The 23,701-nt window shown below is 38.7% G+C and overlaps 1 protein-coding gene across 1 annotated transcript; it reads right to left on the bottom strand.

Annotated features, from left to right (window-relative positions):
- Window positions 1–1,504: 1,504 nt before the first annotated feature.
- On the bottom strand, window positions 1,505–23,256 carry rec8b (REC8 meiotic recombination protein b). The gene is made up of 18 exons (XM_055230291.1): window positions 23,171–23,256; window positions 22,920–22,988; window positions 21,702–21,844; window positions 18,422–18,497; window positions 17,405–17,522; window positions 14,594–14,669; window positions 13,835–13,902; window positions 11,416–11,497; window positions 10,263–10,326; window positions 9,574–9,730; window positions 8,223–8,357; window positions 5,830–5,905; window positions 4,256–4,395; window positions 3,975–4,014; window positions 3,165–3,225; window positions 2,764–2,844; window positions 1,867–1,973; window positions 1,505–1,578 (listed from the first exon to the last, which is right to left on the bottom strand). Exons 1-18 carry the CDS (start codon window positions 23,224–23,226, stop codon window positions 1,505–1,507), a joined length of 1,623 nt encoding a protein of 540 aa, XP_055086266.1. The 5' UTR covers window positions 23,227–23,256.
- Window positions 23,257–23,701: the final 445 nt, after the last annotated feature.

The following is a 23,701-nucleotide window of genomic DNA, read 5'->3' as shown; positions in this document are numbered from 1 at the left end:
CTCTCTCTCCCTCTACTCCCTCACTCTTCCTCTTCTCTCCTCTGCTCCTCTCATCTCTTTCCCTCTCTCTGCTCCCCCTCTGCTTCTGCTCGCTCTCTCCCTTTCTTTCTCTGCTCCCTCGCTCTCCCCTGCTCTTCCTCTCTCCTTTGCTCCCGCTCTTTCCCTCTCTCTGCTCCCTCGCTCTTCCTCTGCTCCTGCTCTCTCTCCCTCTTTCTCTGCTCCCTCTGCTTCCACTCTCTTCTCCTCTTCCTCTGCCCACTCTCATCTCTTTCCCTCTCTCTGCTTCTGCTCGCTCTCTCCCTTTCTTTCTCTTTCCCTCTCTCTGCTCCCTCGCTCTTCCTCTGCTCCTGCTCTCTCCCTCTTTCTCTGCTTCCACTCTCTCCTCCTCTTCCTCTACTCACTCTCATCTCTTTCCCTCTCTGCTCCCTCGCTCTTCCTCTGCTCCTGCTCTCTCTCCCTCTTTCTCTGCTTCCACTCTCCTCCTCTTCCTCTGCTCACTCTCATCTCTTTCCCTCTGCTCTTGTTCTCTTCTGCTCGCTCCCTCTGCTCCTGTTCTTTTTCTCCCTCTTGTCTTTGTCCCTCTCTCTCCCCCTCTGCTCCTTCTTCTCCCCCACTACTCCCTCTGCTTCCACCCTCTTCTCCTCTTCCTCTGCTCGCTCTTTCCCTCTCTGCTCCCTTTCATTCCCTCTCCATCTCTCTCCCTCTGCTCCCCCTCTTTCCTTCTTTCCTTCGGTGCATTTCATCGTGAGGTCAGAGGAAACAGTTGTGTTGTTTTCAGGCCTCAGTGTCGACGCAGAGCAGCAGCTTCACGTGGACCAGTCACTCGAGTAACTGTATTTCAAAGTTCGATTCAAAGGAGAACTTTTATTCATACTAATGTTTAATGCTTTTTTTTTCGAGGGTTTTAAATTTTTGTTAAATACAACATTTTGAGCACTTTTTCTCATTCAGAAGATTTAATATTTAGTTTTAAATCATTAATTGCTAACAGAGGTAATTGTTTATCTTTCTCAAACCCATGGATTTAAATGAAAATATCTAACACAAAACTTTACTTCCATTTTAATTTAAGAGTCCCAGATTTACCAAACCAGTTAGTCATTTTCAAAAGTATAAATCTTAATAGTTAGAAGCAAAAACAGAAGATTTTATTCCCTAAAATGAAAAGCTGTTTCCCATTCAAAGTCTGTCATTTGTGTCTATTTCCAAATGTGTTTCAATCATAACAAGTTAGTAATAATTATTTTATTATAAATACTGTATAAAACATTGTGCAATACAAAATGTAAACGACAGTACTAAGAACAGTTCATGTTGATGTCAAGTTCTCTTTAAAAACACTGAACAAGATTAAAAACATTAAAACAATTTTAAACGACACAGCAGATAAAAGTGGAATCCATGAATAAGTTAACAATAAAAACAGTTAAGTAAAAAAAAAAAGATGAAGTCATAGTCAAAACTCATCAAAATATTTGATCTAAAAAAGTCCCATTGTTTCAGTTCATGATGAGCAGACGAGGATCTGGTCGTACGGCTCGGCCTGTTGTGCCTTCACTCGTCCAGCAGAGAGCAGCTCTGAGCAAACACACAAACACACAAATCAGCAAAAACTACAATGAAGACATGACTTACAAGTGTATAAATATATTTAAAATGTGGCACTGGGCCTGCTCATATTGGCTTTATATAATTACACAATATAACCCTGGTCACTAATACTATACTAAAGTACTATACCTTCATCAAATGAAGTTATTTTATTTATGTATGTACTGAAATACAGATTTAAATGAATGCATATATTTTCGTATTCTCTTTGGACTCTGACAAGTCAAAACAAGTAAAAAAAATAAACCGTGTTACCCAGGAGCCTGCAGAGTGTGTGAGCTGCAGTGCTGCGGTCGGCCTTTGGGGGCAGCAGTGAGTCAAAGGTGACTTGTCCAGATCTCTGCAGATGGGAACAGATCCAACTGCAAAACAAAACATGAGTAAGCAAAGAGAGCGTCCACTGAGCTCTATTAATAGTCCTGTGTGTGCGGCTGTCGGTGTCACTGTGGAGTTTGGAGACGTGTGTTTGAGACATTTACACTGGGACGTCTGTTATTCTCTACAATGTGTATTTTGCTTTATTCTGTCAAAGTCCATTTTTATTATAACACGTCATTTTGCTGCTTTTTATTTTCTCTCACTTTTTTACTATTATTTCTTACATTTGTTTTTGCCACAGCACATCTTGAGTTACTTTTATTCAGAAAATGACAGCATAACTTCTTCTTTCTGATTCAGAAAACAGAGACCCGAACCAGATACATTAAAGCTGCACTATGTAACCTACATGTCTACTTGTCTCCATGGAGATGTGATTTCTTTGTCTGTTTAATGTTCCACAGAATGTCTATCTTCAATACTTTTAAAAACACATTTATTTTTCATGAGGGCGTTGCCTTTATAGATCTGAACTGTTGGACTTGGGGACGCCACTTAGATGTTCAACACAAGTTTAATGCCATATTGTGGAACATTTCAACAATAAAAATAAATAAATCACATCTCCATGGGGACAAGCAAGTAGCAGACACTCCACCTGAAAAGTTACAGTGCACTTTTAAGCAAACATTCAAACATTACATTCTACTAACTATTTAAGTATATTTATCTGTAATAATTGTAGGTGTAGTGCTGTTTGTAAAGGTGGTGTTTGTTCATGTTTCTGACCTGATGGTGCCGCTGCTCTGCTCCTCCCTCTGCTCCTCCCTCTGCTCCTCCCTCTGCTCCTCAGGCATCTCGATGTTTTCTTCTGCGATGGGCTCCATCACGAGCTGCAGCTCCTCCTGAGGCGACCTCCAGCAGAGACACAAAGAGCTAAACACTGTATATTCTCCACGTTTATAATAATGTAATGTCCATATCACAAGAAACTGTTGAGTTATTACAGCCAAAGATGACAACGTTTGCGTATTTGAAACTAAACACTTTTCAAACAAACTGAAGTGTTTGGTTCTGTCAGTGGGAGTCGTGAGACACTGAGCTGGACGTCGTGAGATGAGTCGATGTAATGATTTCATCTGTTTTTGAACTGTACATTTAACAACATTTGACAAACGTAACTGAAATAAACTTTGACAGAACTCATTGTGTCAAAGTGCTGTATTAAAACTGACCATCGGCTCACAGGGGTGAAGACGTCCTCTTTAGACCCGTCCAGCACCAGGTCTGATGCTGCTGCTGCTCAAAACACATGAACATCAGAAAGAAACAGCAGTTTATGAGGCACAGTTTGAGGGAAACTCAGCACAGGACACGATACTGAACTTACTTACTGTACTTACTGTATTCTGAACACTTGGAATACTTTGACATGGATTTGCTTTATATTATAGTTTAAAAAAACACGGCATGTGATTATAAACAGCTTTAATTTTGTTGCTGTTTGTTCTGCATTAATTTATGTCCAACTAGAGACAAAAAGAGCCGTGTTTTCAGTTTATACGGTAGAGTTCAAAGCCAAAATGACAGGATTAAGGACCGTCATGTTTTCATTTTAATCCAGAAAAGTAACTGTAATCTGAAGTAGAAATGTAAGAGTAACTGTACCAGAAAACAGGCACTCAAAAGTAGTATTCTGAACACATCTTTTTGGTATTTTTGGTCCACTTATTACATCAGCTAGTTTAAGAATCATAAGCTTAGTAGTGTATTTATTTTTTCTTGTAGAGAAATGTGTCCTGTCCAGAGCAGTGGGGACCCAACTCAATTTGTCAAAACTATAATTCAGTTACTTAATAATAATAATAATAATGATGATAAAGTTACTAATAATTACAAGACTGTGACTTTGGGCAATCGTCAGACCTCTGTCAATACGAGGAAGTAGTTTCATTCATTAAAAAGTACATTTCCAGACATAATCTTACATTTAAATATTTTTTTTTTTCTTATGGATTCAAAACAGAGAGTTGAACAAGTCTTACATGATCTGTCCACAGGCTGAAGTCCCGAGTCACTGGACATCTGAGAGACAAGGACACAAACATCTATTTTATCCTCTCTGACCGCCAACTCAAAGCACTTTAGATCAAGGAAACACTCACACACACACACACACACACCAGAGTACACACACACACCAGAGTACACACCCACACACACTGAGATACTGCCCCAGACTACACAAACTGCAGTGTCTTGCCTATAGACACAAAATGAGGTTTGGCCACAACATAAAAACTAAAACAATTACACTTCCCCCAACCTCCTTCATGGCTGAGTGCCTCTTCTTCCCTTCCGTCATCATGATCTCTCTCTCCTGCTCCTCTTCCTCCTCGGGTTCAGTGATGGACGTGAGCACGGCGCTGGTTTTCCAAAGAGCCTTGAGGTCAAAGTGGATCAGGTCTGAACGGGAGACGGGAAAACAACAGACGAATATTCTGCGTTTAGTTATGAGACAATGATGGACGAGTTTACTTTTCAATGGAGAATCTAACTGGAAGTAAACCGAGAATTTACAACAACAAAAAAAACAAAACACAACTTTAACGTGAGCTTTTGACTAGAGACTCGTCATTTTTGGTCTTAAATGTTCGTATTAACCCGCTCCACATGATCCTGGAGCCATATGGGTAATTTGGTTGCTATGGTAATGCGTGCGGGGCGGGGTTCACGTGGACAAAGGTGACGTGCAGGTGGATTCAAAGACACTGGGTTTCCTGCTGTCTGGGAGGTGGAGAGGGGAGACGCCGGGTAGCCATATTTTTCGTTGACCGCTTCGTTTTGCTCGTTACCGTACTATTTTTGTGTAGCCCTACAATTCACCTTCTGTGTGTGTGTAACCTGCTTAAGCCACTGTTTGATTAAACCACCAGAAAATGCTCTACGCGAGTCTATTTCTTACAAACAGCAGCACGTCAGACCAAGGTACTGGGCCCAGACTCCTCGCGACAAAGGCTCAGGGTCGCTACAATAAATATTATCTATAGTTTAATCATGCAGAGCAGTAAAAAGTATAATAAAAGACAAAGTTTAAATCTGTCAACTCGACAAATCGTTGTAAATTATAATAAGAAATCTCATTAGAATTTTTTTTTTTTAAACATCCACAGCCCTGATTTTACTACGAACCCATCATGGAGCTGTGGAATCTCATTTTGTGAAGTGTTAAAATAAACCTTTATGCAGCAGTTTGTGAGTCCAAACCAAATATCGCTCTATGGAGGAGAACTGAGGCCAAAAGCCCAAACACACAAAAGTGCAAATATCGACTGTCGACGCATCACAGAACATGATATTCTCTGGATTCAGCTTCTTAAAACAAAACCACCACAAACGCAGCAGGTCACAGGGAAACACAACTGTCTTTTGTGTAATTCTGGGGCAAAAGGCTCTTGGTCGGCTCTGCTTTACAAACGAGACCAAACACGGGACACGCACAAACCAAACGAGGCCTGATCAACTGTGGAAGTATTTACTGGAAAATCTGCACCTTCAAACAACGTCTAATATTTTTACATCTAAATTAAAGACACGTTTTTTTTTAATTTTGCCTTTGAATTTGAATGTTTTGTGTTAGTTATGAGTAAATTATGTAAATTCATATTTTTTCTAACAATGTGAACTTTTGTGTTTCGCCAATTGTTGTGGTTTAATTCTGTATAAAGCACTTTGAGTTGTCTGCGTGCATGAAAAGTGCTCTACAAATAAAACTGATTGATTGATATATTTTAACCAATTTAAAACTGTTTTGGCATTTTGTGATATGGGTGAAGAAGGTAATGCAGCCAAATGTATTTATACTAATACAGCAGTGTTGTGTAGTGTAGTAATACTCACTTCCACAGGGGGCGCTGAAGAGTTTTGCAGGAGTGGAGTACTTGGTCACAAAGGCCAAGTTCACCAAGACGTCAGACTAAAACCAGAGAGGAAAAACATTAAAGATGCCAGATTTTTACCTCCTTAAAAACATGAAAAAAAAAACCCAAACTAGTTCATTTAAAAGGTTTTCAGCGGTCCTGGCTTTCCTAACACATTCCTAACATCCAAATTATTCTACTAATTAGTCAATTAAACCTGTTGCTAACACTAGCAGGAGCAACCTCGGGGAAAGAAGGACCTGATGTGTCTGTAAATCAAGATATCAACAATAATAACAGACAAAATTGTGAAATAAAACCCGAGGATCATGTAGAGTGGGTTAATACGAACATTTAAGACCAAAATGACGAGTCTGACAGCAGCAGTGAGAGAGAAGAGACGCAGCTTTTGAATCGATGGACATAGTGAACCTGTCATGGGCGCACGTCTGCCTCCATTTATATAAAAATTCTTCTATGGGAAAGACACATTTTTCTTTATTACATGGAAAATTAGTCTGAACCTTTAAATGTGACTGTCCTGGTTTAGCCCCACATTTTGCTTTGACCAAACGAATCACAAACTGTCGTCTCAAAGGAAATAAAATAAAACACAGGAGGAGTAATCAAACTGACATAAAGAGGAACTTGGTATTTTTAATCAGGAGCCTGATGAAGGGCTGTGTTTGATCACACATCAGTGCAGAGTGAATATTCAACAGGTCAGTGAACTTCAGACTGAAGTTGGTTTATCTAAAGAACACGAAACGGCTTAAAAACAGAATATTCAGTTATTGGCAAATGTCACATTTTTATATAGAGTTTTTCCACCTTCAAGACACAAGAAACTACACACACACATTCACACTCTCACACACACACACACCCCCACACACCCCTTCACACACCAGTTCACACACACACACACACACATTCACACACCAGTTCACCCACCCCCACACACACACACCCCCACCCACACACACACCCCCCCCATCACCCCCACACATTCACACCCCAGTTCACACCCCCACATTCACCCCCCCACACACACACATACACACACACACCAGTTCACCCCCACATTCACACTCACCCCCACACACACCCACCCCCTCGTACACCAGTTCACCCACACACACACACACCCCTTCACACCCACACCCCCCCCCCACCCACACCAGTTCACACACCAGTTCACACACACACATTCACACAGACACTGAGGGCGAGCAGTGTCTTGCACAAGACTGGAGCTGGAATTGCACCTCCGCCCTGTGGCTCTACTAATGGTTTTAATCATATGTTTATAGGTCAAGAATGGGATTGGAACCACAAACCTCCTGCTCAGTGGACAAACACTCGACCGACTCTGTCGCTCAGGTCGGCCCCGGTTTATTGTTGCTATTCTTAAAAGTGAAAATGGGCTGCACTGTGTCTAATGGAATGTTCCACGGTATGGCATTCAACAGCTATCTCCATGGTTACAAGCAGATGGAGCCACTAGATCAGTGACAGGTCAGATCTGTGGAGAGGCGGCCCCACTCACAGTAAGAATGCGGGTTTTTCATTGTATTTTAGGTGTAGAAATAGCACGATCTGAGGTTGTTTAAGTCGTTTTAGATGAATATTGTGATTTCAAATGTGCAAATTCTGACGTAATGATCCACGAGTGTCAGAGATGAGAACTATAGAGACACAAGCACAACAGGACTGATTTAACATCGCTCCATGAAGACAAGCAGTTACCCGTCACCAGAAAGTTGCACAGTGCACCTTCCATTATTTTTCCCATAGACCTTTCAAAAAGTTTAAATATTAAGAGTTCAAAGGAGGCTAACCAGCTACGTGCTAACTAACATCCATAACGCAGTAGTTTTAAGCCCGTTTAAAATGCAAAATTGTTCAAAATGTTTTAATAACTTTGTTGTTTATAAAGTTTCAGTAACAGATTTTAAATTAAATGATAGGTCTTGTGGTCATTAGCTGACGTAGCTGAGCAAACTTTCAAACTTTTAATATACATTTTTGGGAGTGTTTATGAGAAAAATGAATGGAAAATGTTGTTCCAGAACCGCGGGCTGGGCGTTCACTGTGGAGCTCCATCGTAAAACTGATGTTACTTTATAAGAGTGAGGATTTTAGACACAAAAACTGATTTATGTGCTTTGTTCTTCTGTAACATAATTTGCCTTTTTTCACCACACAGCACAGCTCAGACGGCTTTGTTTAGTCCAGTCATTAGTTCTGGGTGTAACTGAGACTGAATTAAAATTTAACATATTTATTCCTAGTTCCTTCTGTGATTAAAACCCATCATAAATCATTTGTATAATATAAAAATTACTGTCATCTTGATGTATGTGTATTCACCAGATTCAGGGTCTCTGCCTGAGGATTCTCTATCCGCTCTTTCATTTCTTTGTTCGAAATCTGGACTTCAGGATCGGCAAAAACGAGCTGACGTTTGCGAGGTCCGCCCGGTTTCTGAACAGGACGAGCGATGAGCTGAGGACAAAGAAAAACAAAAGCTTTAATGATAGATAATGTGATATAAAGGAAACTCTGATGGGTTAATATAGACGGACACGCCTGTGTGAGGTAAGCCTGTTTCCAAAGTGACTGGAGCAGGTCGTGAGTCACTTTGAGGAATGTAAAGAGACAGGGCCACAGCAAAGCACTGACTCACTCAAACTATATTCATAACTACAAGTTTGTTCATTATCAAACTGCTACAGACTCTCAGGCCAGAACATGAGACAGAGACGATATGAGGTCAGACAAATATACAAGAAATATTATTAAAAGTCCCATATTACACTGTTTTCTGATCTGGTCTAATGTCGTTTCCTCGTCACAAACAGACCTGGAGTTGTGTTTTGTTTCATTCACACACGTTTAACACACAAACCCTGTTGTTCTCTCAAACAGGAAACACTCTGTTCCACCTTGTGATGTCACAGGAAGTGCTCCACTGTGTTTTTAAACTCCACACACCTTCACTAGAATCATTTGGATCATTTCAGACTTGGAATGTCCAATCTCTACTCTAAGAGGTAAAAGGAGCTGTTAACTTGGAAACTACCACTTCATGACATCACAAGGTGGAACAGAGCGTTTTGAGCTTTGAGGTTTAGACAAACTCATAATAAAGTGTTACTCTTACCTCCATAAAAACACAACCCCAGGTCTGTTTTTGAGGGGGAAACAGCATTATAACGTGACTTAAAGCTTATGAGAGTCAGTTTTGTGTAATACAGCCTTTAAACAAGTCAGATAATTAAGATGTTATTAAAGGTGAAGTATGGAATTTTTTTGGTTGGGGTCCATCACCTGCTTGTTTCCATAGATATTCTATTGCTTTGCCTGGAGTTTCCAGAACATGGCATTAAACCTTATCTTGCATTTATTCACTTATTGCATTATTGAAAAAACAAACACTGTTAGTGTGAGCTTAGACCTAGAACATGACCTGGTGTCACCTCCTCGTCTCTATGGAGACAGATGCATTAAGTGCCGTACTGCAGAACATTCTACACAAAGCAATAACAACTCCACTGTTTTAAGCAGGTGGTGGACATACCTCCAGAAAAGTTACATAGTGCACAATTAATAATCCTGTCAACAAATTCATTCTTTTTTTACTAGATGTGTAGACTGGTACTCTGTATACACAGTATTTATATTCATTAATAAAGTCCAGTTATTCCTTGATGTCTCTCACCTCTTCTGCCCCGGTGGTGGGGGAGCTGGGCATCTTCACGTGGACGGGGGTCATCTCTTGGGGCAGAGGGGCCTTTGGCTGCTCCTCTGTCTGACCCATGTCCTCGTCCTGCAGCCAAACACTGTCCCGATGTGGCCCCACCACGGACTCCCTCAACCTACAAGACACGAAGGGCCAATGTTTAAGAACAACAACAGAATGTTTACAGTTTAATTCATTAAATGACAGATTCAGTGAAATTCAAAGACTGTACAGATGGGTCGATATGGAGTTTTTGAGCTGATACTAATATCTGATATTTGTCCTGCTCCTGTGGCCGATATTTAGCTTTTAAAATCCAGAGAGGTCCACAAATTTATCTCAAGTTAAATTCACAATCAGATTCACTCTTCACGTTTGTACAAAATAAAAAAAAATATTTATCTGGGCCATAAAATAATTTGTTACTTGCTGGTGTCACATACAGACATATAACACTCTTCTATTTCCATTTTGACTCATTAGTTTGTTCAGAAAGGGAACACGGAGACTGGGGCAGCGCAAAAAAACATCAGCATTGGATATCGATATCGACATCAGCCGATACAGACATCAAATAAACCGTATCGATATTGGCCATTACAGATGCCGGAACCGATATATCGTCCATCCCTACACTCTGTGAAGAATGGAAGTGTTTAGATTCTCACTGGTCAATGGACGACATGAGGTCTCTGCTCCTGTCTTTGCCGTCTCCCAACTGCTCCTCCAAATCTGTAATAATAATAATCATAATAATACAAACAAACATATATAAAACAAAATCAATTCTGCAACAATTTTAAGATATCATTGCAGTGGTTACCAACAAAGGTTTAACTGAGAAATCCATCCCAGACCATTTCATCACCATCACTAGCAAAACAAATTCATCAAATATATTTTACTACAACCTTAACAGCAGATTCAACGATTGTAATATTAAAGAAGCACATTTTTAAACTTAAATGTCGACCTTATCCATCATCTCATCTCCTAAATTAATAATAGTAAATGTCACATTTTTATACAGCGTTTTTCCACCTTCAAGGCTCAAAGAACTTTAGATTAACGAACCACTCCCCCATTCACACACACATTCACCAGAGTACACAGACACTGGGGGTGAAGGGGGTTAAGTGTCTTGCCCAAGGACACAACGACAGCTTTCATCTGTGGGTCAGTGGATCTGACCGCTCAATCAATGATGTCGAGATTCAAACCTCCAATGTTCAGATGAGTGGACAAACAGTGACCTCCAGTCGCTCTTCATATTGTGCTGTGTTTACTGTGGACTATACTGTCGTCACAAATCTCACAGATGTAGTGACGATGAAACAGGTCTCTCACAATCACTACACCGACTTATCATTTTATATATTACAAATGGAACAATCATTTTTGGGGTCAGTATTTATTGTCGGGACTTTTTCTTTGCAGCAGTAGGAAATTTTTGGTTATTTTTTCTGCAATATGATAAGATTTGAGCTGTGGGAGTTTGAATTATGAATTAAAATGACACAAACTCATTACTTAAGTGTTTCATTCTGCTGCTCAATTGCACAGCTTACCAATGTTTAACGATTTTGTACATTTAAAATACGTTTTGTGAATAATTCTGCTTCATGGTTTAGTTTCGGTATCATAAACGGATCAGTAGTTTTACAAGAAATGTAATGTAATCTATTTCCATCATGATGACTCCACATGTGAAGTATTAAGCAGAGGCCAGACGAGTATCAAGAAGTAAAGATCGAATGGGCGACAATGGGTTTGGCAGAAATTTGGTTGAATCTTTTCACTTTGAGATTTACAAAAACGCACCGTGTCTAAACTGGTCTCGCTCGTCCATCAACAAGTCCAACTCTCGGTTTGTGGCTTCAGGAAGATCTGCTCCTTCAAAATGCTGTGACAGAAACATAAACATATTATTCACAGTTATATCAAACTCAATATGTTAAAATACACCCAATAAATCAGCTCGACTGTGATTATATCTGCTCTGTAGTTATAATCTCTGACACTCTGATCATTATGTTATAATTTGCATAATATAATTAATGGTTTTTTTTGGTTTTTCATTGTTTTTCCAGCCATATTTTGTTAAGTAGTTTATATATTTTAGCTAGTTCATTTGATTTAGCTAGAGTCAATGCAGAAACATGTTATTCTATTTATATTTTATTTACATGACCAGTCAAAGGTTTGGACACACCCTCTTATTCAATGTTTTTTTTTTTTTTTTAACCACTTTGTACATTTTATATTTACACAGACGACATGAAATATATGAAGCAAGATCTATGGAATTAGATAGCAAAGAAAAAAGTTAAATAACACTACTAAATATTTTGCAACAAAGCAAAAGGTGGATATTTTGAGGATTTGAATGTAAATAAAATACAAACAAATATATAAGTAAGATATAATTACCTTTATCTTCATATATTTGATGTCTTCTGTATGTAAATAAAATGTAGAAAATTGTAAAAAAAAAAAAAAAAAAAAGCATTGAATGAGACGGTGTGCCCAAAGTTCTGACTCAGCAAATACATTTTCGGTTTGTGCCGCACTAATCAAACTGCAAAAGGCATTGAGTACGGCTGACATTTCCTTAACAAAGCAAAACCAAAAGTAACAGATGAGGCACAGTCATTGAAAATACTCGTCTTCCCTGTAAATCTTGAGTGAGAACAAGTTGATGTGATTAAGTCAGATGGTATCTCGCCCGGAGAGCCCTCACAGCGGTGGAGGAGGGAGGCTTTATCAGACGATAAGTGACAGAATGAGTGTGCCGCATGCTACGCTAACATATGCTATGCACGCACGTCACAAAACAATCAACTTCTGAGATGTTATAATGAAGTAAAAGTAGTAAAGTACTGTACTTGAGTAAAACATTTAGGTATCTGTACTTTAGCATGGATACTTTTGACTTTTACTTCGCTACATTTGAGAGCAGTATCTGTACTTTCTACTCCACTACATGTTTGAACTGGACTGAAAAGTCTGAGTTTGTTTTTAACACGTTCATAATTTGAGCAAAACAAAAATATACAAATGAAAACAGCTGGAAAAAAAAAGATCAATTCATTTTTTTCTGTTGAACAAAATTCAGCTCAAATCTTTATCAAAATCACCACATTTGAAGCTTTATAGGACATAAAAAAAAATGCTTATTTCATGTGATACTTTTACTTGAGTATTTTTTTTGCTCCAGTATCTTTACTTTTACTTAACAAATTTGAATACTTCTTTCACCGCTGTACTGATGCAGACACAGAGGTGAAGTGGGGACAGTGACGACTCATCTGGTTTTATGAGTATTCTGTTTCAAATATTTGAATATATTCAAACATTTATTTTTAATTTAGCTCATAATCTCCCTATAAAATAATGAAAAAGATGATTTCATTGTGTTACTTGATTCGATTTTGGGGCAACTCTTGTCTTAGGGTGTGAGAATTGTCCTGAAAGTGAACTTGGACTACAACAAGACCAAGTCAACTTCAAGTCTGGACCAAAAGACTTGTAAAGGCACATATGAGAGTTTATATTCTGAACGAGGAAAACTGCCAATGTCAATATTTATACTTCATGGGGGACATACAAGTCCAAGGTCAGATCAATGGAGAGTGAAAATTTAATACAAAGCAATCTCCCTGGAGACAAGTAAGCAGCAGACTTCTCTCAAGAAAAGTTAAACAGTTGTCCTTTAAAAGCCAGGTAGCAACACCAATACTACAAAAGACAAAGTGGACTAAGAAGAAGTGGACTAAGAAGAAGTGGACTAAGTGAATGTGACGTCATCCATAGTGTTAGGCCAAAGTCAAATGTTCATATCTTGATTTACAGCCACAATAGTGAAATAAAAACCCCAGGATCATGTAGAGGGTTAATACGAACATTTAAGACCAAAATGTGTCTGACAGCAGCAGATACAGAGAGAGGAGACAGTTTTTCAATAGAAAGTGAATTGGAGCAAAAGTTGATGTAGCCAGAAGCGCGCCCATGATCACTTCCTATTTGGAATGCAGCGGCTAGCAGGTTAGCTATGTCCGTTTCTATAAACAGTCTATGAATACTACAGGAGAGCCCATCTTGTCTCATGCAGTTTACACACTAACAGCAGGAGGTTTCTGTTGTAACGGGAGGTCACGCGGTTGACTCTGATTTACGGCGTCTGTGGAGGAAGTGAAATGACCGATGTGTTTAGTGTGAGCGGCTCTGACAGACCCTGTACCTCAGCACTGCCCAGGACAAACTGCTCCTTCTCCCTCAGCGTGATGGAGGTCGGAGGGGACCTGAACCCTGAGGGACAAACGAGAAACAAAACACAAACACAAAAGGACGATTCAGTGTGGTTTCAAGACGGCATGATCCATTTTGATGTTTCTACCAACATAAAGGTAAAGAGTAGAGCTCGAGTAACATCAAAACGATATACAGTTAGAGAAATGTATGTGTTTGTGATTGGGGCATCAGAGCCACACGGGGTTAAGTGTTTACAGACGTTTGCTGGTTCAAAACTCAACTGAGCATAAAGCTGTTGTTCCTCTGAGAAAGACACAATATATGGGGAATATATGGGGACGGTTAAAAAGATTACACATCAAAAAATTTTCATAACAGCTGCACTACCAGTCAAAAGTCTGGACATACCCTCTATTTCAAAGTATTTTTTACTATTTTCTTCATTTTATATACACAGAAGGCATCAAATATATGAAGTAACACATATGGAATGAAGTAGTAAAGGAAAAAAAAAGTTAAATAACTACTAAATATTTTTGAAAAAGCAAAGCGTGGATTTATATATATATTTTTCTTTACTACATAATTCCATATATCTGATGTTTTCTGTGTGTGTATAAAATGTAGAAAGTAGTAAAAAAAAAAACATTGAATGAGAGTGTGTGTCCAAACTTGTGACTGGTTGTCTATTTATATCTATATTTTTAGTAAATGAAGACACGAATCGCTCCATAGATTAGTGTGTCACCTTCTGCCTCAGATGTGATGTGGGAACTTGGCTCCAGGGAGAGTTCAGCGCTGAGGTCCTCAATCATCAAACCTGGCTAAAAATACAAATCTGATTAGACTTTAGCGCATTAAACCATTATCATCCTAAACGATGAATGAATAAAACATGATAAGAATTAAATCCGATTCAGAATTAGATCAGATCAGTGATTTGTGCATGTTTGAGTTGAGTTAAACTCTTTTCAAGACGTCATTTTGTTGATTAATCCCCGTTTTTTACCACAGTTACACGCCCACTGTAATGTACACACTTTGTTCTCCAATTTTACTTTCTTACTCAATGATGTGTGTAGGATTCGGCAGCATTGTGTAGTCATTTTGGTAAAAACAAAACATCTGCTCGTGAGTGTGATGTGCAGCTTTCCACAGGAGGAGCCAGCAGCAGGCGGCGCTTTGTTATGATGACGTTTACAGCGACATCAGCGGACTTGTTTCTTTTATTACGTTGTTTTTGATGAATATTGTGATTTAAAATGTGCAAATTAGAACATAACAATCCACGGATGTCATGAATTATAACTACAGAGACACACAAGCACAATATAATTTTAATAATAAAAATTTAAGAAACTACTAAAATGACCAGCAGGTTTTGTTTTCTCATGTGAGATTTTCCACTTCGAGGCTCCAGTGCGTCTGGTCCTGGCTCATGTTGACCACTTCTGTTTGCTCTCAGTATCTAACACTTTATATTTGCACCACTTTAAAACCTTTGAGCAAATTTAAACAGTAAACTCTGTGTTCATGTTCAGCCAGGAAGCATTTTAACTGCTCTGTGCTGTTTTTACACCAAATCTTATGGACAGTTGTAAAATGCAGGAAAGATAAACAATCTGCCACAGAGAAGGGGAAGAAAATGGTCTGCCCCACCGTACTGCACTGAAATATCATTTTATTTAATTTATTTATTTTAATTAGGACAGTGCATATTCATCAACATGTCAACAAACAGCATCAATGTAAAAATGCCGGAATTAGCACAATAGCTCGTTTACATCCGTCGTCCTAAGGCAGGTCAGAAACAGAACATTTAAAGAAACAGACGAGACAAAAGTGCACATAGACATGACAGAAAGTGAACCACAATAGACCATTCTCTGAGTTTAAGACGCCCCAAGAAGAAGATAATCTACCTGTGTGAGCATGTTTGATTATTTTTCAACCAATGTTTCAGAGTCTTGTTCTTGAAGGTTGAAAAGGACCCACAGTTCCTGACATGGGCAGGTCATGTGTTCCATGACTGTGATCCTCTGATAGACGTCACCGTTTGGCCAAATTTGGTCCTGCGTCTCTGTTTGTCACAGTCTCCTCTGGTCAATGTTACTAGTGACGCAACAGCCTTGGATTAAAACAGATCTATTCTTTTCAGAGGTTTTAACCATGTTATAACTGATTTATTCTCATTGACCCTCTCGAATTTGTATTTGGAGTGATTCATATTTGAATCACTTATTTTCAAGGCCCGTTTTCACTTCCACCGTCCACTGTGACGTACGTACTTCATTCTCCAATTTTATTTTCTATCTAGTGTGATGTGCAGCTGTCCATAGGGGGCGCTGACAGCGACACGGTGCTTTGTAGTGATGATGACGTCAGCTCCGATTGGACACCACACTTGTCAGTGAAAAGTCTAAAGTCTGAGAACTAGTTTCTTTTATGAACTCATTTTAGATGAATACTGCGATTTAAAATGTGCAAATTATAACATAATGATCCACGAGTGTCAGAGATTATAACTATAAAGACACACAAGTACAATGGGCCTGATTTAATACCTTATGATCTTATAAAAATGTAGGTGAGGTTCGTTATCAAATTTGTTTTATGATCAAAGTCCAGCTCACTAGAAAGTAAAGTACTATTTTTGATTTATAATGAGCCCCTGATGTTGTTTACTCCTGCCATTTACAACCTATGAATGTCTCACAAATGCAGATACAGCACATTCTTCCCACGGCCTGTACATCTCTTTATGAGGCTGTATTTTCAGTCTGCTCTAATGGTCTTGATGGAGTTTAAAAGTACTCCGTGAACTGAACCTTCATCTTAAAAGGTGCACGATACAACAGCTTGTCTCCATAGAGATGTTACTGCTTTGCCTAAAATGTTTTATAGTATGGCATTAAACGTTCTCTACTGAAACAAGCAGGTGACGCCAGCAGGCAAAATTATAGGTCAGAGACATAGACTGTGTAAAGAAGTGGACTAAGTGAGTGTGACGTCACCCACAGCGTTCAGCTCCAGTCAAATGAAGCTCATTGAGGCTAAAGCGTTTATAGCGGTGAGTTAATCCGAGCATTTTAAGACCAAAATAATGAGTCTGACAGTAGCAGTTACAGAGAGAGGGGACGTATTAACCTGCTCTACATGATCCTGGTGCTTTTATTTCACTATTTTGTTCGTAAATGAAGATATAAACATTAATAACAGGCAAATCAGGCATCTTCTTTCCCCGAGGACGCTCCCACTAGCGTTAGCAACAGGTTTGATTGACAGCGTTGCTAAGCGGCCACTCCCCGCTAAAACAAGGGGTGCGGGCTCGGCTCCAAATTAGCTGCTACAACTGCAAGTCTCGATGAGCTTTATTCGACTGGGGCTGAACACTGTGGGTCACGTCACACTCACTTAGTCCACTTCTTTACACAGTCTATGCGTACACCTTTAAAACAAATCAATGATCGTAACCTTTGTTGTGGCTAACCATTGAGTGATACATGAGACTTTGCTAATTTGGCTGATTTGAATAGCTTTGCACTGGCGTTCTAATTACCTGGTTGACCTTGTATGGACTTGGAAGTTGATGAGACTCCATTAACCCAAAGAAAGGGTCCAGCGCTCCCTCGGCCTGCTCCATCATACAGAGGTTATCAGGGAGATCCAGCGCTAACCTGCCAGTCAAACACACAGGCGTTTGTTTCACCAGGGAGCTCATTAGACTACAGTGAGATTGTTGTTATGAATACAAAAACATAATACACAAGGTGGAATCGGAGCTCTTGCATTACAACCGCCCCATAACAGGGACGTGTTTAATATTTAAAACGTAGAAGTAGCTCAGGCCGTCACTCACGCAGTAAACCACACCTTCTTCTTTCAGTGCTTCAAACAACTGCTCTAATAAATATTGCACCCGTCTTTCTAATCACCCAAGACATTTTTAATATTTTATCTAAAAAAAAAAAATCAATGAGGTTATTTGATTTTGATTTTTAAAGGTCCTGTGTTACGCAAAACTGGCTCTTAAGCTAGCTTTAAGTCATGTTCTAATGCCGTTTCCTCCTCAAAAACATGGAGTTGTGTTTTGTTTCGTTCACACATGTTTGAGTAACACTTTATTATTAGTCTGTTACATCTCCAAAGCTCAAAATGCTCTGCAGTGGTTAAAGCTGCGAACTACACGAATCTTCATTATTGATATAGAACAGAGCCAGCGGGTGCCGTTAGCAAAGGCTATAAAGACTATATACAGATTATCTAGGATCTCCTCTCCAAACCATAAAACATCTGTCCTATTGTGTAAAAACCTGCAATCCCTGTAGTTTAAACCTCTGCAAACATGTTCTGAAATGCCTGTGTGAGCCCTCCTTGTGTGTCAGATGCCCTCCCTGTATCTCCCTGTGGTCTTTTTCTGTGTAAAAGCTGCGAACCCTGTAGTTTAGACCTCTCACAGAACCCCACAATTTTATTTTTATTTATAACAAATTATGCAAAAAATCTCCGTTCTCGTGGACCCAATCTTGTGTCTCGTCCCACGCCTAATTCTTAAAACAGAGCATTTGAGTTTCACCTGTCGGACGCCGGTATGTCAATAGGGACACTTTTTTTGGAGCGGAGAAGGCGGTCGATAATCTGCTGGATCTCATCTGCAAAACAGGACAATGTTTCATGGATTGAGGCGGTGGCATGCAATAAATAACATCCATACTGCCTACCACTGCAAGAATCAGCTTGTGATAAAGGTTTCTATGCAAGGACCTGGGATTAATCTTTACTGTTGTTTTCCAGTTTTTCCAATCTCTTGGGCCTTGAAGCGTCAGGGCTCTGCTTCATTCTTAATAAATAAAATCGTAAATTGTATCTGTATTATACTTGTAATTATAAGCCTGTGGTGCTGTGAGACGTGGCTACAGCTAAAGCTAGTGTAAACACAAATTTCTGGTGTATCCTCAACCACGTTTTGACCTCTCTTTATGTAATGCTCTGGGTTTGGCTCATGTTAGATGTATATGACCAGGAAATATAATATGTATAACATGTTTCCACCTTGTGATGTCATAAAGTGGTAGTTTTCACGTTAACAGCTGCCTTTATCTTTTCTGCAGTAGAGATTTGCAATTCCAAGGCTGAAATCATCCAAATAATGATTCTGGTGAAGGTGTATGAAAAACTTCCTGTGTTACAACATGACATCACAAGGTGGAACAGAGCGTTTTCAGATTGAGAGAAGAACTCAACCTAAATATGCAGGTTTGTGTGTTAAACATGTGTGAATGAAACAAAACACAACTTCACGTCTGTTTGTGATGAGGAAACAACATTAGAACATAGATCAGAAAATAGCGTTATGTGCAGCTCATGTTTTATTTTTCATATTGTAGAATCATTTTGGGGATAATTTCCTTACCATTAATCATCTATATTTTCTTCAGCAAAATCTCGCACTTTAAAATTTGTTGTTATCGTAAAATGCCTAATTTCTACACGATTTCACACGACAAACAGCCCAGTTACCGCTTTACAAATGCATGAACGAAATAAAATCCTCACCGTCATCTCACAGCGGGCCGTGGCGTATACATCCTCTCGGGCTCTACCCCTGCGTATTACACTGCATTGAATTTCACTGTTTTACATCAACCATGACAACGGCCCGATTGTGAATCTGTCCTGGGCCAATATCAATGTCGAGGCGTAATTTAAGACTGAATTAAAGGAGGCTGAGAGGCGGTGAGGGGAGATAATGGCTTCATCGGGCCACTATTGGATTTTGAATGAAACTTAACAAAGCAATTAGTGAAACATATTGTGGGAGCAAGGTTGTTTTGTCATGAACCAATGCACTGTGTGAGGTTTTATTAAGGCAAATAAAGAGCTTTCGTTGTTTGTACTGTAGTAGAATTTTTTCGCAAAGACAACCACATCCAGAGTGATGGTTTTATGCTCAGATCTGTTTTAAAGGTCCTATATGACGCAAAATGGACTCTTTTGAGCTTTAAGTCATGTTATAATGCTGTTACTTCATCAAAAAACATGCCAGAGTTGTTTTTTGTTTCATTTACACATGTTTGAGTAACCGTTTATTAGTCTTTCTACATCTCAAAAGCTCAAAATGCTCTGTTCCACCTTGTGATGTCATGAAGTGGTAGTTTAAGTTCAACACATCCACATTCTAGTGAAACTCTATGGAGTTTAAAAACAGAAAAACAGAGTGGAGCGCTTCCTGTATTACCACATGATGACATCACAAGGTGGAGTGGAGTGTTTTCTGTTTGAGAGAAGAACAGGGTTTGTGTGTTAAACATGTGTGAATGAAACAAAACACAACTCCAGGTCTGTTTGTGACGAGGAAACAACATTAGAACAGATCAGAAAACTGCGTAATACGGGCCCTTTAAACTGTGTTCTTTTTTATTTATGATAATGCAATAAATTTTAAGCTTGACTCATTTCAAGAGGTCCAAGGACGACATAAAAAGTAAATGTTTTTTTTTTTTTTTTTATATATTTACATTGTGGCATCTGCTATTAAAGATGGTGGATATTTTGCAATTGCAACGTATACGTATAAAAAAAACGTATACTAAAAAAGGTAATTGTCCATAAAAATTCCCCTAATGGATGAAATGCTGATTCAAAATAAGAAGAACCGATACTTCCATTGTGATCTTCCAAACAAGGATATACAGAGTGATTTTTCAGAACTTCAGAGCTTAATTTTACCTTCCGTTCAAGTTTTATGCGATATTTGAACCTCAACCAAGATATTTACATGTTTGAATGTCATTTTTGGGATGAGCAAACATCCGAAAGTGATTCAGTTTTGTTAATACCGCTTCACTATCACTTATTTGTTTCACTTCAATGGAACTAATACAGTAATAATAATAAAAAGAGATAGACGTTTTGTGACTGATATATGAAAAGTTTTTCTTGTGCTCAGATAGAGGACATGCACTACCAGTCAAAACTATAGACACATCCTCTAATTCAATGTTTCTTTATTTTTACCACTTTCTGCCTTTTATATACACATACAGGTGACATCAAATATATGAAGTAAGATATATGGAATTATGTAGTAAAAAAAATAAAAATGAAATAACAAGCAAAGGGTGGCTATTTTGAGGATTTTAATATTAAATATAGAACAAATATTTAGTAGTTATTTGGCCTCAGACATCATCTATCCCCCATCTATAACTGTATCCTCAGACCGAAAGCAAAAAAAGAAAACAACAGGGCTAGCCAGGATGCTAATAGGTGTGAAATCACTGATGAGGGGCCTGAATGACTATGTTAAGTAGGACTCAGGCACAGTGCACATTTAGGGTACCACAATAGACCTAGCCTACAAACTGAAACTGTAAACAATAGGTGTTTGTAGTTTCAGGGTAGTTAGCTCCTCTCTTCAAACAGATATAAGGCAGTGTCCTACTCCTACAACATTTTGTCCAGTTGACAGATTTTATATATATATTTTGCCACAGTAGAGTTATCCAACTTTTTTTCCTTTACTACACAAATACATATATCTTACTTCATATATTTGATGTCTTCTGTGTGTATATAAAATGTAGAAAGTAGTAAAAAAAGACACTGAATGAGAGGATGTGTCCAAACCTTTTACTGGTAATATATATATAGGGGCAGATTCTTCAGTTAACCTAGCCTGTGCAAAAAATGAATCATTCATTCATTATTATGCATTTGTCACTTTGAATATTTTTCCACTTCTGCTTCAGACTTCCTCCTTCATTTACAAGCTCCCAGATGGTGCCCGGTGCATCGTTCACAGCCATTGTCACTTCAAGGACAGTTTGGCCTGATGTTAATGCGTTGTCTCTTACCCAGCAGAAAGCCGCACTGCCGGTGATAAACCACTACGACGCCGTACTGCAGCTGAGACGACAGATACAGGGAGAATCGTGGCTTTGGGAGGTTCTGCTGCGGAGGAGGGACCTGAGCTGTGATGTAGTTCAAGATGTCCACACTAAACAAAATAAGAGGAACACTTAGTTAGGGGTGTGACATATGGAAAATAACAACACATTTTTAGATCTTAGGATGGTAAAGATTTTCATATGATCGTATATTATAAAAAATTGAAAATCTAATGGTGTATAGTATAAGCGATGCTCCTCCTCTAAAAGGTTTTGTCTCACTGAGCTCAGAAAAAAACATCTCGAGTGACACGCTCATCTTCCAGGGGAGAGTGCAGTGTCCCCAAATGTAAGACCGCACTCACCAAATCAGCTTTTTTCCTCTGTTGGCAAATTATTCCAATGACTTAGAGCAACCGAGATTCTAACTGATAAAAAAGTGGCTGACCTTTAAACATGTTTGTACAAATGAATGTTATTTGAATGATCAGTAGAATGTGTGTGTGTTCGTGTGTGTGTGTATATATTGGATCTTGATAAAGGGTAGAGGAGCTAAGGTGAGCGGGTAAGAGCGCATGTGCTTACGCATTTGGCTGTGTGCATTTTTAAAATAGTATTGAACAATGTGACCCCATGTAATATTTGTTTTAATTCATTTACAGTCAGTTTATCTATATACATTGAATGATCGTATTTTCAGTACTTCCATTGACCTGCTCAGGGAGTACATGTGTAAATTAGCATTCATGTTATAACCTAGTACCAGTATCTTTCCTGACGTTTGTCTTAGTTAATGTATTATTGTGCACTTTCCCTGTACAAATAAAAAGCCATACCATATTAAATTGCTAATATAATGGATAATATAAAGAGGTAATTCATTCTTGCTAAAAAGTTCAAGCCTTAAGCTAATTAGTTCAATACCTACACATGGATTGTATGTTTTCTTTGTTATGTAATCACAAAGAAAATCACAAAGTCTCTGTAAACTCTGACCCTCTAATAACAATTGATGATGGTTGGCAGGTGACTCATTTTCAGTGAATAGTACTATTACATCATGGGTAAACTGCTTTATCTACTTACAAATTGAAACTTGATGAAATAATGACTGTAAGATTCAAGTACAGCAGTAGTTTTACACAGTATTGGGTTGAACACTTGGGGTAAAATAAAATGACTCACCATGTTTTCTTCACATTTACTCTGAGGAGCTCCCTACGAGTCACTTTGACGCCTTTTGTAGCTGCCAGCCTGGAAATAAAATAATAACAAATGTATAAATCATAAATAGGGAAACAAACTTAATTTACTAAAAATGTTAATGTAAATCTGAGCATTGTCGAATCTGCTGTAGACTGTATATGATCCGCAGAGTTATAGCGGCTAGAAGCATCAGTTTCAATTTATGCCAATATAATCTAATCTGTACTCACCAAATTGTGGAGAAACAGCCAGAATGGCGTTGGAGGACATTTGGGTAGTAAAACATCTTGATTAGTCAAAAAATGACTTATAAATGTGACAAGTGGCCGATCTGATCTAAAAACGTCAACGCAGACAGATCAGATTTCCCGCCACAAACCAAATTGGACCAATCAAATCACTTCATTACAAAATTTAAAAACTAAACAATGACGCATTTTACTTTTAGATAACGGTAGGAAAATTAATACTCATCGTTAACCTGTGAACTTGTGCGAACTCTCTTCCTGTTAAAACATTCAGAGAAATTGGATATTTACAAGTGGCTGACTGACACACTAGTCCAGTCACTGTACTTCACGTGATTGCCTTAATTGGACAAATTACCGCAGAGGTCTCGGTCTTTCTAAACGTAACAAGCAAACAATGAAACTCGAGGAGCTGTGGAATACCACTGACAGTGAATAGGGCCAGTCTTTCTAATTCTCCGCCGTGTAGTCATTGTAAAGGCAATCCACATGCTTTAGGAGTGTCAAGAAAGC

The sequence above is a fragment of the Periophthalmus magnuspinnatus genome, chromosome 20, assembly GCF_009829125.3.
Source record: "Periophthalmus magnuspinnatus isolate fPerMag1 chromosome 20, fPerMag1.2.pri, whole genome shotgun sequence".
NCBI classification, from domain to species: Eukaryota; Metazoa; Chordata; class Actinopteri; order Gobiiformes; family Gobiidae; genus Periophthalmus; species Periophthalmus magnuspinnatus.
This window is presented reverse-complemented; position numbering and strand designations above follow the sequence as displayed.

Coding starts and splice junctions, on each gene's coding strand:
- rec8b (XM_055230291.1), bottom strand. CDS start 23,226: ATGTTTTACTACCCAAATGTCCTCCAACGCCATTCTGGCTGTTTCTCC. Junction 3,226..3,974: donor TCAGCCTGTGGACAGATCAT/GTAAGACTTGTT, acceptor TTTGAGCAGCAG/CAGCATCAGACCTGGTGCTG. Junction 2,845..3,164: donor TTCACCCCTGTGAGCCGATG/GTCAGTTTTAAT, acceptor TCTCTGCTGGAG/GTCGCCTCAGGAGGAGCTGC.